Below are 15,493 nucleotides of genomic sequence, written 5' to 3'. Positions count from 1 at the left end.
ACAAAATGTTCTCGACTATAGCAGGAAACTACATTTGCATAGATCGAACAAAAGAAATTAAAAATTACATTGTTAAGTAAAGAGGCTAAAAACGATAATAACAATTAAAATTTTCTTATCAACAAGAACAAATAATAATCTACGGCCTATTTTTGAACAAAAAGTCATCAACATTGGACCATAAGTTACTATCATGATATAAATAAGTCATTGATGACTGCAAGGATGGCTGGAGAACCCTTTCGCTACCTTGGTTCATTTCGAAGAGCCACACTGCCAGTCCCCAGACTAGGCAACCGAACATTGAAAAACTTGTCTTTCTGCTAGGTGAATAGATGTACCCTTTGTTTGCCAGTAATTTTACCAATCCGTAAATCACCCTGGAAAGCAGGTACAAGTTTATCTGGCCGATTTTATTTATTTAAAATAATTTTATATTCTCTATCTAGTCAAAAGAATACTTACTTGCTCATTGATTTTGTTTTCCTGACCAAAGACACAAAATCCCCCGATAACAGCTGCTAGAAAGTGGTTTACACCATATTTAGAATTTTGAAGGATGTTGAATCTTTGCAAGAATATGCTAATTATTTTGTATATGGCCACGTAGGAAGCCAAGTTTCTTGAATGTGTATAGGTTGCTTTGATTATGGCTCTAACATGCTCTTGGAATCTTGGAGGAAGAATTTAAAGTTGAAACAGTTTTAAATCAGATTGCAAAATAATACTAATTAAATAAACATAAGATAAAAAACAGGATTGACGGTGGTAAAAAAAACTTACGTTGCAGTCTTGAATAAAAATGAGTTGACAAATGCATGTGGAAATCTGACTTTTGCTCCATAGCTTTAAATTTAAAGTATAAAATATAAACAAAATTAAAAGCACAAAAGTTATTGGTAAAAAAAAATTTTAGATGCTGAAAACCTAGATAATAATTAATTAATGTAATCGTAATGTGTAGCAATAAAAACTATTTTTTCCAAGTTTGCTCTCTAAAGTAAAAAATTGAGCAAAGCATTGCACAGTACAGCGCTACCAGTAACAGCACAGTACCAGTACAATATAAAATAAATAATTACTGTATAAAATAAACTAATAAACTAAATAAAGTGATAAAGCTATAAAAATATAAATTATAAAAAACTACAGTAGTATTATTAAGCATAATTAAGCACTAATATTAAATTAATTAAATAACTAAAATTAGAATTATTAAATATTTATTGAATAAATAAAATAAACGAAACCTTACACCGCTCCGTTTCGAAATCCCTTTATTACCAACAAGAGAGGTCTATATTTTTTATTTCGCAGCAGAGCATTCAGTAGGACTAAGGTCGTAGATAACATAATTGAATATTAATATTTAAGCTAATAATTATAATAATTATATATTAATGACTTATATATATATGTATACGGCAAATATATACATATAATAAATAAATAATTAATTATTATTAATGTTTAATAAATAAATAACGCTCCCCTTATTGACGCCGATGCGATCGTTCGAAGGCTTGTTTACGCACCATTGAAGATCGGAGTTTTAAATTAGGATGTTCACAAATGTCGGTATCGACGGTCGATACACGGATTGATTAAATTTTCTAATTTGATTTTACACGTTAATAACACATAATACATTGGAACATATTCTTAGCATTGCATTCACATATAATCATATATATGCATACGACTTTATAAACTTTTTCCGGTTTCGACACAATTGAAAAGTCAACAGGGTATAACACGAATTTTTAATTCTATGAGTCAAAATCTTCAAATGTGTGAACTAGCAAATATGTGGTGACAAAATAGTTGATCAAAAATTAACTTGGCGTTTTTGGAACAAATTAACAGATTTTTATTTTAACGAAAGGCAATTCTTCTAAATCACTTCCATTTTTATCTTCTCCAGAAATATTGATCTTCAGAGATGTAACATGCGGTTTCAACTCCTTCTTTGTGACCTCTGCTACAGCTTGACTGATCCTAAAATAAGTTTGGCATAAAATATTTACCGTTTAATATTCGACATCATGTGCCACGGATGAAGTTTCGCAACAATAGTTTGCAAAAAAAGAAATTTATGTACAAAAAAAATTAACTAACGTCTTTGTTTTACGCTCTTCAACATTATGCGTGAAAACAGTCGATAAGAGAATGCTGTCTCCATATGCGATATGATCAATTGCAAGCATATGCATGTCCTACAAAGAAACATAACTCAAGTTTGTATGGTGTTTTAAGAAAAAGCACAGCCACAATTATAAAAGTCAAAAATTTATATTTCACGCAATAAATAGACGAAAACATATACCTTGAAATAATCGATCAGATTTCCAATGGTGATGTCATGATCGATGTCGAATCTACTCCACATTGTGAACTTCCCATCGTCGTTGTACTATTGAATAGTAAATGATTGCTGATGTTAGATCATCACATCCTGATGCTTTGAAATGTTTAAAAATATGAAACCATGTGCGTGGGTGGCTCTCTTAGTTTGGTGCAGTTGATATTACATGATGATAGAGTGTTGTAAGAATTTCTAAAGTTATCCAATGTCCAATCACCCTTCAGTATCTTTTGGCGTTGTAGATAGATCCAAAGCAGATAAAAAAACACAAGATTATGCTATCAGCAAATTGAAGAACCGCAATATCAACAATATTATATTCATTAACTTATGATAAAAAAAAACTTAAAAAACTTGAAGAAAATTAGCAACAGAAATAGCGTTAATTAACACGTAACCTTGATGAGCTCAATGCAAGCGAGCCCAACCACAAATGAAGTTGTTGTAGTTACTGCAGGGATTATTTTACCGACTATCTTCTTTGTCTGGTGGTAATTAAGTGGTTGTTGTTAAACTTTATAAAGAAGTGGGTGGTGGAGATATCGAGAACAACACACAAAATTTCGGTATCATTATGAACATTATATTGAGTTGTTAACTTAGGAAAGGTATTTGTTAGTAAATTTTAGAGCGTAGAGTTTATGAAACTTTGTGATTTTAAATAATTTAGCAAACAACAAATGATAAAACCTGAAGTTTGTCAGCAGCTGGAATGTTGTAATTGGTGGCTCTCAGATTAGATGCAGCGGTTATATATTCAACGTGAGAATCACAGTCTTTATCGAATTGCAAAGCATTCATCTTTAATTTCAACGAACTCTCTCTTGGTGGTAAACTCTTCAGTATCTCGTGCAGTTCTTCATCATCTGTGTATTTGCAGTTGTGTCTGTAAAAGTGTGCCACTTTTTTGGAACTGAACGCATTTTTAAAAGTATCATGCTATATATATTTATTTATATCTGCTATATAAAATTTTATTCACAACATAATTACCAACTCAATTGCAAATATTAAAATATAAAAGTTTGAGACAGCCATAAAAAAGTCTATCTAAAAGATTGGCACTGTGAACAAATATTTGTTGCCAAAAGAAGAATCATTCAACTTAATTAGCAACATGAAAAATCTTGACGGAGCAAACAGTCTTAGTTTAGATTGGAGCTATGAAAAGTTGAAACGTACCCAGTTTTACGTTTTCTATTTGAGATTTTAAATCTTCGTCTTCAGTTGGAATTTTCAAATTAGTATCCGGCTCAAACTTAGGAACATGCATGTTGTTAAGGACATTTCTTATGAAATCAATCCCTCTTCCATCAGTGACCAGAGGAAGACTGAAGACTTGGGCCAACAAATTTACTGTCGACACTATGTAGTCCATGTGTAAACTCTACGTGAGTAATAAGCAACACATTAGAAATTTTTAAAAAATGTTCACTTCATTTTGGCGACTTACGTACATTGTTTGCATCAAAGGTGATGACTGACGGACATCTTTTGGAACCATGCCAAAATGGCAGACCCTTTGAAGTCACGTATTTCGGTGGAAAGCTCAACAAAATTTCAAGTATTCTGTAATTGAAATGTTCCTCAAAAGACTTCCGAGCCCACTTTATCAAATTTTCTTCTATTGGTTCTGATGAATTCAGAACATCGTTGAAAACTGCCCTGATGTCTTTCAACTTTTCCAGCTTACGGTAATATACGTTAAATATATTCACACTGCTGTCAACAACTTATTAATTTTTCAATTCCAAAATCTAGTTAGAATTAAAAAAACCTTTTGGTAAGGACTAAGTGATTCAAAATTTTTCCAAAAGTCAGCTTCTTCCATGTACTCTTTTGCAGCCTTGATTGACAAGCAGAACTTACCTTCGAAGTCATCTCGCGCCCACTGAATATGAAAAAAATTTTCAACAATTGTTACCAAAAAATTAGCATTTGTCTGACAATAAATAACTTTGCTTTTTAATCAGCCATCAAACAAACTTCCGAAAAATTAGTTGCGCGAGAAAGAAATTTTAAAACGTTAACCTACTTCAAATAATTTGATAGGACAAAAATGACTTTTCATTTGACAAAAACGAACTTGGATGGTATGTTCAATTCTTGAAGGAAAAAACTTGAGAGTACACATAGGGATTGAAACTTCATTTTGATTTGAAGTTGAACGTGACTGATAGGAAACTGTACGATGGGGCAGAATAACCTGCGTGTTGCACTGCAAACCTTCAGTACCGCAATCGATCAGGGGTTTCTCCTGATATATGCAACGCTCGTCAATATAATTTCCTTGAAAATTAACATTTGGTGATTCTATTTAAATAACTTTTAAATTCTCTAAAAATAATTCATTTAAATCGAATATAAAATTTGTAACCCCGATCAAACAGTCCAATTTTTTGGACGTTTATGATCTCAATGACGTCATTTTTAAAAATTAGCCTATAAAACATCTCAAGTAAAAATTAATTAATTACTTTCCATAAAAGATTGCCATCTTATCTAACTTGCTTCAATATTATCCAGCGCACTGATGACGACATCTAGTTTCTGAAAGAAACTATCGGTGAACAAATCTTCAGTTTCTTTGGCAACCTTGCTCACGTGACTTTCGATATTAATTTGCGAGTTCATCCGCTTGATGACGCCAGCAGCGACGGTTGATTTCATTTTCTGGCGGTAATTAAGATTTATTTATGTTTCAAAAATTTTTCAGATTTATACGTTTGATATGAAATTCAGAGTTCAATTTCTGGTCATTAGAAATGTTTCTAGACATGACAAAAAAAAATAATAAAAATAGAAACATAAAAATCCATCACCAACTCCAATGTGTTCATTTCTGAAGAGGAACTGTCTGTTGAGGTTGGACCTCTCAATCATGTCCATGTCTGTTACGCTAACGAGACCTCCATCACCTGCTCCTAGCCCCAACATTGACCAATTCTTCAACATTTCGCAACCTACCGCTCCTACGCCCACCTGAATGTTTTGGAGGATTCAATTACTTCAAAAAAACACAATATAAAAACTCATGCATCCCATTGCCATGCGCAGTGAGTGTAGTACAATTATAACGTGCAGCTCATTAGAAAGACAGAAAGTTCTTTATTAAATGCATAGTATGATTCGCGTCATTCGTGTTCTCCAAAATAGCTAACCAGAAATAACTTGCTGTTTGCAAGTCTCTGCAGGACTTTCTCTCCAATTATGCCTCTGATACCATCGTAACGATCTCCTCTCTGAAGTATTCATCAATCAAAATTATTATCGGAGAATGAAATAATTTCTTCATATAACATACGCTTAAAATAGCTAACAACATAAATAATGGCAATTTAATCTTTTAATAAAAAATTTGTTTCGCAGTTACTAACAGGTGAAAAATCATCTTCTGTTAATTCAATCCACTTCGCATCCAGGAGCTCTCTGGCGTCAAACTGGAACCATTGTTGCAGAGGTTGAAACTTTCCAGTGAGAGCCTTGAAAATTTAGTTAGTGCTAGCCATAAAAAAGACAAAAAGTTTGAAACAATACAAAGTTTCCATTCAGACTCGTTCAAACTCAAAAGAATGAAAGTCGGAGGTAGTGAAATTTTCGGACAAAGTTTTGCTTAAAAATGCGTTCACGCGTCTATGAACTCAAACGAGTTATACTACAAACAGGTTTCAAATAAACATTTCAAAGTATTAATAACATGAAATGAATGATAACCTTAACGACTTCTTGAGCGGCCAGACTTCCGATGACGGAATGGAGAGGAGAGAGATCTCCGTCACAAGTCATCGAAAATTTGCGCAAAAGAAGTTTCTTCTCATTTGTTAACTCCGACTCTCCATGCAAAAGGTTTTTATTTTGGTACATCTCTATGAATTCATGGGCGTCTTGCTGGAGAATATTTTATTAATATACCTATCTGTAAACTGCTTAAAATGTGTTACGACTTTGCTGATCAATCAGGGACTAATGTGCTTTGTCATAAAATATTTCATTGTCAACTTTGAAATTTGTTCAATTCAAAACTTTTGATTTATTTTACTCAATAGAAGTTTAAAGGGAGTTAAAAATGTACTAACTTCAGACTTTGGTCTCGGAAGTCGATTATGTTCATCGAAATAATCATCCAGTGTTAAGAACGCCCTATGGACCAATAGCTGGTCATCAATTTTTGAATAATCACTTGCAACGTAGTTCGGACACTGAAGACTTTCTTCGTAAGATTTCTTTTTCAATTCACATCAGAACAACATTATATTACATCACACCAGTAACAACATTATATCACTTCACACCAGTAACAACATTATATCACGTCACACCAATAACAACAGTTACATTTACGTTTGATATTCAATAATAAATAATTCAGGCACAATAAACCAATGTAGAAATATTATAAAGAGTCAGTTAATGTTAACGTCTTCTTTGAATCAAACGTATCTGATGGTTATCCAGTTTAAGAGCCGCCTATTAAAACTTAAAAACAGTCAGGCAGACAAACACGATAGATCGTGCTATTATGGCACCTTGTTATTGCATGCTTACCGTGTTCGAATGCCATCCGCGATAAACTTGGAGACCATCCTGAATTCCGTAAGAATGACGCGATGCTTGCGCGTACGAAGCGTCGATTAACGTCGTATGCATAACCCTGAGGTAATTTCTTTAACAAATGTCTTGCTCTTAATAATACTCAAATATAACAAACAACACTCCTTACAAAAGTGATACTTTCAGGCAGACGAATCTCAGTGACATAGCCCTGATATCCAACGCTGTCATCACATGGCATCAGAGCAAGCAGCCTCTCTGGGATCTCCACGACGAAATATTTTCCATCTGTGACATTTAACCAGATTTACAGACTTTCAACAGAAATGTCATTGTTCAATGGCAGTTTTTCACATTTTTATTATTTATTAAAAAACTTAATAATAATTATGAATTATTGAATTTAAAAAGTTTATACTTGAATGGATGACTCGCATTCCTTCGTTCCAATCATTCACTTCAGTAAGTCCCTGAACTCCGTGAAACGTGACAAACTCGTCAGCAGCGAGCGATCCTCTGCTATCAAGTGATACGTTCACCTCCAAAGTTCCATTTTTCTAGCAAGTTCATACAACATTATGCCTAATGTATTCACTTTAAAGTAACCAGGATGTGTGATTTAGCTATCGTACTCTGCGTTTGAATATACGTATCCCTATGCTTTAGATAGATGTGTGCGTGTGTGTGTCCGCGCGTTTGTATTTGTACCTGGTGTAATAATTTAATGCGGTTAACCTTTAAAATGTTTAAAATTTCAAACTGGTTGGGCTCGCTGGAATATTTATCAGTAATTGTGAAATTTTCACCGAAATCACAAAACACCTGCCTGTCAACGTAAGTTGGAATGGAAAAGTTTTATTTTATTAGTGAAAGACACACACTTAATGGTTTGATTTATAGCTAAAATGTACAATCAATCTTTTAAAAAATTAAACATTAATTTTTCTCGATCCTCTTTCAATGATTTAAACTGAATTAAAATTAAAATAACCCAAATACTCCTTTTGCATTAGCCATGACGAGAGGTATCCCGCTGTTACGACAAAGCTGGTCGATTCTTTGGCATTCCATGGAACAACTGTCTGTCAGTACTACTGCCTGTTTGTCAATTTTTGCACCAAGCAACATTTCGAATTTATTTTTTTCACTGTCTTTCTATTATCCTCAAAATAAAAATTTACTTTCTAGAAACATCTTAAGTTTAATTTCGTCTGTATAATTACGTTTTACTCATGATATATATGAATACAAAATGAAAACATTGATTAACCATTTGATGAAAATTGTAAGGTTGAGCCAACCGTAAAAGATTTGATGAAATCGTCATTTAATACTTCGACATGTGCCAACACATTTACATGGGGATTCAATTCTGAAAGCTTTTGCCTGCTCACCACTGCTCGATTTTTTCCAATATCTGATTCTTCAGCTAGAAACTATGGTACGTTCATATATTTAGAATCAAAATATTTTGTTTTATAAATGAAAATTTATTTATTTAATTGTAACACAAATGTATTATAAAATTTATTAATAATTTTTATTTATTATTCTTTTAAATAATAATAATTATTAATAATTTTTATTTATTATTCTTTTAAATAAAAATGAATAAAAAAATTCCAAAAATCCTCAAACCTGAGATGACAAATCTTTCCAGGTCAGCTCTTTCAAGTCGTGAATAACAATTTTCCCGACACCTGCCAGGGCAAGATTTTTAGCAACTTCAATTCCAGGGCCTCCCATACCACAAATTAAGACATCTCCGTCACATAATTTTTTCATGGCGTTCTTTCCCAATACGTACCTTCAATTGAAATATTAATTTATTGCGTTTTAAGTGCTTGTAGTATTCTAGTATTGTAATAATCAGTGATGCATGAGTTCTAACAAAGCAACAAATAAAATGGATGAAAAATTTTAGTTAAGTAATAAATATTATTCAACCATTGGTAATTAATTAAAGTAATAAATTAAAAAAAATATTCATTCATTTATTTTATTTTTATTTATTTATTTCATCGTTCATCCTACAGTTGTCTCGAGTAAAGTCCTTCGTCTATTTCGGACATTTTGTTTTGTTTTCAATCAATTTTCAACAAAATCAGGAACACTAATTAGTTAAAAATAATGCTAGACGGCATTTATATTTAATTAAAATTTCAATTTCACGATTCTTCAAGTTTATATGCACTAACGTTAATTTATAAACTAAATAGAGAAAGTGGGAAATCCCAAACGTGTTTAACTGTGTTAGCATAAGTGAATGTGGGAAATCCCAATGTTGAGTTGCAAGAGCGATACCGAATTATGGAATATTGGTTCAGACTGTCTAATAATAAATTTAATAACTATATATATATATATATATATATATGTGTGTGTGTGTGTGTGTGTGTTTGTGTGTGTGTGTGTGTAGTCACGAAAACATTTATTTTAAATAAAAAGACAGACCTTAACACATTTTTTGATTTATTCTACACATTCAAATTGATGTTAGAGATTATTAATAACAGGATAAAAAAATATTAAGCCATTTCGTTTAAACATAATTTTATCAGTGATCACAAAACAGTTTCACTTCATTCCAGCGACTTATTCCAACGTCTTTCCTTTGTTCGTCTGTTTTGAAACCATACTTTTACCTTAGTTAAGATTAAAAATTAAGTAAAATACTTTGCAAACAGTTTTGTTCATTGAATATTTATATATAATGACTAAATTTTCTATGACGGACCTGTATTTCCGTGAGATCCAAACTCTCTGCTAGCGTCTTCCTTTCTTGTCCGATGGAATATTTGCATTTGAAGAAATTGCTTTCAAGTGTTTTTAATTGTTGTTGAGTGAACGCCGTCCTGTTCCGCTTCGTCATGTTTGCTTTCAAAATTTCAGTTTTCTTCAATGTTTTCTTCGAAAGTTTCGGTAAATTTTTTAAACTACGAAAATTATTATCTTTTTTTATGAAAAAATTTTGGTTTAACAATAAGCCGTTTAATTTGCATTCCTTAGTAAGTGAATTGATTTCTTCGCTAGCATAATTTATATTTGATTTTAATTTTAATTGATTTCGAAGTAGGAACTTTATTCTGGCTTCTCGAAGCTGGTTGTAAATTAAAAATTTCGCATTTTCCCAGATTTGTGAACTTGATATATTTTTATCTTGTAACTTTGATCCGAAATTATCAGACAGAATATTATCTATTGAAAATTTTAATTTAGGACTTAGTATATTGATATTCATATTGTTAGTTTGGTTAAACTTATCTTGAAATAATATACGTTGAAAATTTATTTTAAATACGTTGCACACGCCTTATATACTCTACTTCATTAAGTCTCCGGGGAGTTTAAATAAAAACATTTTCGAATCATTGAAATTAATTTAATGCTTGTCAGCTTGACTGTGTGTCCGCTACGCCTTGTCAGACTTGAATTCACGTTAAAGACGTGTTTAATTAATGAACATTTGTCAGCTATGCAATTTTAAGTTTATCAACGTAACTGACATTTTTTAAAGATTTGATCGTCTCAATGGCAAGAGTCTTCAAGGAAAAACCAAACATCAGCTATGAAGATGATGCCACATGCTCACCATCGAATGTTCCTTCTTCATTTTCTACTACTCCGTACGAGACGGTTGTTTCAAAAAAAGTAACCAGCCGCAAAACTCCGTATAGTTACGTAGTTTCAGAAACAAGTCACAGAGTTACATCTTTCAGCATTCACAAATCTGATGAAAATACTAACAATAATCGTGAGAAGGACAATTTTGAAACATTGGATTCTTTGAAAACTTGTTCAAAATCAAGCCGGAGCAAGCAAACTGTGTCTACCTACGTGTCCAGATCACTAACTGAAAGCATCTCTTTTTATACAGACGTCAATTTTAACACCAGCCGAAAAGAAAATAGAAAAGACATCAAAACACCAACAACCACTTCAAGCGATTCGAGTAAAAGTTCTGGAAAAGAGAGTTTATCAGGTTCGTCATCTAGGAGCGAAGATGGAAAAACTGCTGGCAAAAGAAAAGCAAAGAGAATTTGTAGTGAAATAAGAGTGGATGAGATTTCATTGGTATATGACAGCAAGAGAAGTGACGATTCGCTTTTAAAGAGCAGCGACAAATTAACTTTTAAGAAGGATGCGAAAAAGATTGGCTACAATAAAAATGCTGATGTTCCGCCGTCAAGAGAAAGGAAATGCAAGAAAAAAGCCTTGAAAGAATCAAAATCATTGAAGAGAGTGAATGTTTCCACATCGGTTTCAACTTTCAAAACTGAATCCACGAAATCACCAGGTGCCAGCTCCATCGGTTCCTACATTTATTCAGATGCTTCCAGTGATATGATGATGACGAAACCGAAATTCAAAAAACTCTATAAACGTTTCAAGAAAAAAAGAAAAATGAAAGGAACTAAAAAACCAGAGAAACCCGAAGCATTAGATAAACAGAAAAGTGATGAGAACGGCTCTAAAAGAAATAAAAGTGAATCAGATGCGAACCTTTCAAAACTCCCAAAAAACAAAAAGACCGACGGAACTGATGTTAAGAATAGAAAATGTCCAGCTGATAAAAAAACATGTGCCAGAGATCTAAAAAAATGTGCTAACGACTCTAAATCTAACAATAAGAATAAATGTGCCATAGAGGGTAGCCTTCTTTCAAAAAAAACTTCGAAAGTGCCTCGAGCTAAGACATCCGATTTGTCGACAAGGCAAGGTGTTAAAGTTGAGTAAAATGCGTTGATGTTTGCTAACAATCGACTAAACGAGAAAATTTAAACATTTAGAAAGTAATTTTTTAATTTCAGCTATTCACCTCGAATTCAATTTTTTCGTTTATTCAAAAATTGAATAGAAGCGGATCATATAACAATTGTAAATTAACTTTTTTTGATGTTTTGAAAGCCTGACGTCATTTCAAACAAGCTTATTTATTATTTCATAATGTTTATCAAACATTGGCATGATTTAAAAATAAATTATTTTTTTAAAACTTGAAATGCCTATTGATGAACTTAACAAACAAAAGAGCTGGCAAATTAAATCGGATAATATTACCGCGACCGGCAACTCGTCAGTTTTTGATTTTCATTTTGCTGAGTACAGACTTACGCCAATCGAGAGCGATCGAAATTTTTACAAGTACAAAGACATTAATGTAAAAAATTTAAGTAAAAAATTAAGTAAAAATTTGATGCAGGAGTGTAGAGATTCAAAAATCGTAGCTAGATCATACGCCCTAAACAAAATCTCTGGCTCATTCAATAACCGTAATTTGAGTCAACACAATCGATTAAATATACCCAGCAATAAAAGTAAAAAAAGCTCATCAACCACCAGCAAACCAAATCTCATCAACACCTTAGTTGACACTTCTAGCATGAGTAGTCTGAGCTCTCACAGTAGTTCATCTTGTTCTTCCACTACAAATCCTTCCCTACTCAGCTCCAATTCAGATTCCTATTCTAGTTGTACATCTGTCGAAACAATTAAAAATGGAAAAAAAGGAAAAAACAATAAGACACATAGCAATCGTAATGCCTCAAGTTCCTCTGCAAATACTGATTTAGTATACAAGGAACTGATGAGTCAAACCACTTACAGTTTGAATACTGTGGCCAGCTTAAAGTACCCCACGACGAAACATTTTTCCAGCAATCACAAGCAAGTTTCCAGCGAATCACTCATGCGCAACAATAGCAACTCGTTCGAACCGACGCTGGAAATTGTCGAGAAACAAATGACTAAAGACGGAAATATTGAAGAATATTTCAACATGAGAAGAGATTTGGAAATTATAGTGAAGCATTTGAAAAATACAGAACAAAAGAAAAAATTGAAGCATTTGATTCAGAGTTATTTAGAAGTTATAAGAGCAGAAATGAGTCAATCAGACAAACGTGCAGACGAGAACGAAGATCCTGTTAAACTTCGCCGTGATTGGAACATTCTTTACAAGTTGGTAATTAGAGAAATCAATGATGAAATAACCAAGGAGCGGGTGAAACAACTTCTGAGAAATATAGCTAACTCGTTCAAAGATCGTTCTGCTAACAAAACATCAAACAGCAAAAATACGCGAAACTCATCTTCAACGGACAGCAAGATGTTATCAAATATTTTGCTGACTTCTGAAAAAAATAAAATATATCCGGTGAAGCCTAAAAAGTCGCACAAGAAAGATGATACAGTCTCCACTAATGTTTCCAACTCGCAATCAAAATCTTCAACGATGCTTACGGAGAACGAAGTGCTCTCGACATCAAACGCATCTGCCCTGTCGAGAACGTCGACCGATCAAACTACACACCAGCCAACATCTGCGGTCAGCATTGCAACTGAGAATGCCAACACGAATAAATCTGCTGGTTCGGGTACTCGGAAAGAAAACTTCGACAAAAGTTCCAAAAGCAATCTGAATAGTCTGTCGTCCAGATTTACTCCGAACACTTTCACAAATTTTTTTTCTAAAATGAATCCTTTGGATAACAATTCTGCAGAAAAACCTAAAAAGAGAAATAAAAATAATGATGTTAATAATAACAACAACACTAACGAGTCTGATTCAAGAGTGACGATAAATATGAAAAAACCTTCTAAAAAGAAGTCTTCTCGATCAAAAGTTGTTTACCACACGTATTATTCGAGACAGAAGTCAAAACTTTTCAGGCCCAAAATGTCATGCGAAGTTAACAATAGCACGTAACATGGTTTGAAATTCTATCGCTGCATATGAATTGTATAAACGTTTATAGTTTAGGATGCTACGTCCTATCCGTTCGATGTTACTTATCTTTGAAGTGACATCTCTGATTCAAGAAACGTTTAATTATTATATAGTTTGTGATGTGTTTTCTTTACACATAACTTAACTTAGTAAGTTAAATTTTTTATTTAAATAAATTCATGCACAATAAACACAAAGTACCGTACGAGAAATGATTAAATATTTTCAAAAAATTGATGTTCTAATGTTAATGTCACATGAAGACCAGTCAGAATGCATGTTTTTTAATTTATTCTAAAATAATCAGCTTTGGTTTTGGGTTATCGGTAACAGGGTAGCCGCACGCGTTGGTAAACTGGAGAAGAAAATGATCAAAAAATTCATTTGCACGTAACGTGTTTGAAGGAATGCTCTCACACAAAAAATACAACGTAATTAAATAAAATTAAATAATGTAATGTCTGTTAAAAATCATTTGTTATCACAAAAATAAAAGTTGTTTGTTAGAATGTCACATTAATGATAAAAAGAAAAAAAGCTTCAAACAGTCGTTTATTCATATAATTGTATCAATGCCACTGGATATTTAAATAAGTTTATTTTATTCATTTTATTAAATAAATTGTTAAATATTTCATCAAGTAGTTTTTAGCGAAAATATCCAAGAAATAAATTTTCAAGTTATCAAGTTAGCATCACCTTTTCTAGCAAATTTGTAAACAACAACACGAGATTTGTAAACAACAACACAAAAGAGAGGGAGAGAAAAAAACAAAGAGAAAGAGAGGGAGAGTGAGAATTAGATGTGAGAGATCATTGTAAGCGGTAGAATTCGAGATAGGATTGGTACTTCTCTGATAGGATGGTTTCCCACCAGGCTGATTCAACTTCTCTCTCCTCTTCACTATCTCCTTCAAATTTTTCTTTCTCATAAACAGCTGATATTGACTTTTTGTAAGCGTAAATTTCGGGATCTAGCGGATCTTTCGGTCCAAATTTGATACTTCCCAGGAGGGAATATGCGGGAATGAAAAAGTGCTCGCTACCGTACAGCGTCATTTCCAGAGATATTTGACCGGATTGTAATTTATCCTTCGGTATATCGAAAAAGAGACTTTCCTGCCAGTCGACTGAGATTGTGTTGTTGTTGCATGAGTTGGCGTTTGACGACGAGACAGCCAATGTGCTCGTCTTACGCTTTTTCATCTTTTTCTCGTTCTCAAATATCACTGCCTTCACGTAGACATCTAACAAATTTTTAAAATCGAAATTATTAACTGGAAATGTCAAGAATTGTTAATCTAATAAATAATTAAATTGTTTATAATTAAAAAATTTTAACATTGTGAAAAAAAATGAAAAAATCTAACAAGTGGAAGCTTTGATATTTTTTTTGGCAGCCTTCAGCAGTCCAACAGTAACAGTTAGACGTTCAGCACTGCGAAGGTAGGACATGGAGAAAGAGAGTTCCAGGAATGTCTCATCCTGGTAGAAGTTTTAGGAATAATTTTTTTATTTTAATTTGTTTCTGCAAGAGTTTAAAAACTTGATTCGCTTTAAAAAATGTTACAAACACTGAAAAACTACTATTGTGCGCATTATAATTATTTATGCATCGTAAAAAATTTATTATTATTAATCTTTTTATTTTAATTGCTTATAAATTATCACCGAAAATATTTTTATTACTAAAATTTTCTTTTAACATTATGTACTTTTAATAATTTGACGTCACACGTCAGCGTTTATGTAAAAAACAAACAAAATGAATCGTTGTATACAAACATTTACGAAAACGTCCAATGTAATCATTTTCTACCCATAGCTAAATTTGATTTTCAACAGTA

At 32.5% G+C, this 15,493-nt stretch overlaps 5 protein-coding genes across 5 annotated transcripts; 1 reads left to right on the top strand and 4 right to left on the bottom strand.

Moving 5' to 3' along the window:
* Positions 1-139: 139 nt before the first annotated feature.
* HELRODRAFT_71941 (hypothetical protein) lies at positions 140-1,353 on the bottom strand (the record flags this gene model as incomplete). The annotated part of the gene is made up of 4 exons (XM_009012951.1): positions 140-403; positions 466-673; positions 784-846; positions 1,256-1,353. The coding sequence occupies 4 exons, from the start codon at positions 1,351-1,353 to the stop codon at positions 140-142; spliced, it is 633 nt and encodes a 210-aa protein (XP_009011199.1).
* Positions 1,354-1,859: 506 nt separating this feature from the next.
* Positions 1,860-8,988, bottom strand: HELRODRAFT_156323 (hypothetical protein; the record flags this gene model as incomplete). Its single annotated transcript, XM_009012950.1, has 23 exons — positions 1,860-1,998; positions 2,119-2,216; positions 2,327-2,413; positions 2,488-2,592; positions 2,764-2,850; positions 3,056-3,231; positions 3,548-3,752; positions 3,823-4,044; positions 4,143-4,256; positions 4,452-4,654; positions 4,873-5,038; positions 5,192-5,347; positions 5,527-5,607; positions 5,743-5,847; positions 6,080-6,253; positions 6,442-6,588; positions 7,086-7,181; positions 7,375-7,473; positions 7,652-7,742; positions 7,908-8,014; positions 8,218-8,352; positions 8,555-8,723; positions 8,951-8,988. The coding sequence occupies 23 exons, from the start codon at positions 8,986-8,988 to the stop codon at positions 1,860-1,862; spliced, it is 3,000 nt and encodes a 999-aa protein (XP_009011198.1).
* A 510-nt stretch (positions 8,989-9,498) lies between these two features.
* Positions 9,499-9,788, bottom strand: HELRODRAFT_72685 (hypothetical protein; the record flags this gene model as incomplete). The annotated part of the gene is made up of 2 exons (XM_009012949.1): positions 9,499-9,561; positions 9,654-9,788. The coding sequence occupies 2 exons, from the start codon at positions 9,786-9,788 to the stop codon at positions 9,499-9,501; spliced, it is 198 nt and encodes a 65-aa protein (XP_009011197.1).
* A 659-nt stretch (positions 9,789-10,447) lies between these two features.
* Positions 10,448-13,625, top strand: HELRODRAFT_167442 (hypothetical protein; the record flags this gene model as incomplete). The annotated part of the gene is made up of 2 exons (XM_009012948.1): positions 10,448-11,636; positions 11,998-13,625. The coding sequence occupies 2 exons, from the start codon at positions 10,448-10,450 to the stop codon at positions 13,623-13,625; spliced, it is 2,817 nt and encodes a 938-aa protein (XP_009011196.1).
* An 834-nt stretch (positions 13,626-14,459) lies between these two features.
* Positions 14,460-15,458, bottom strand: HELRODRAFT_167441 (hypothetical protein; the record flags this gene model as incomplete). Its single annotated transcript, XM_009012947.1, has 3 exons — positions 14,460-14,923; positions 15,017-15,131; positions 15,432-15,458. The coding sequence occupies 3 exons, from the start codon at positions 15,456-15,458 to the stop codon at positions 14,460-14,462; spliced, it is 606 nt and encodes a 201-aa protein (XP_009011195.1).
* Positions 15,459-15,493: the final 35 nt, after the last annotated feature.

The sequence above is a fragment of the Helobdella robusta genome (genome assembly GCF_000326865.2).
Source record: "Helobdella robusta unplaced genomic scaffold HELROscaffold_11, whole genome shotgun sequence".
Classification (NCBI taxonomy): Eukaryota; Metazoa; Annelida; class Clitellata; order Rhynchobdellida; family Glossiphoniidae; genus Helobdella; species Helobdella robusta.
The sequence above is the reverse complement of the archived record's forward strand: the minus strand, read 5'-3'. Positions and strand labels throughout refer to the sequence as shown.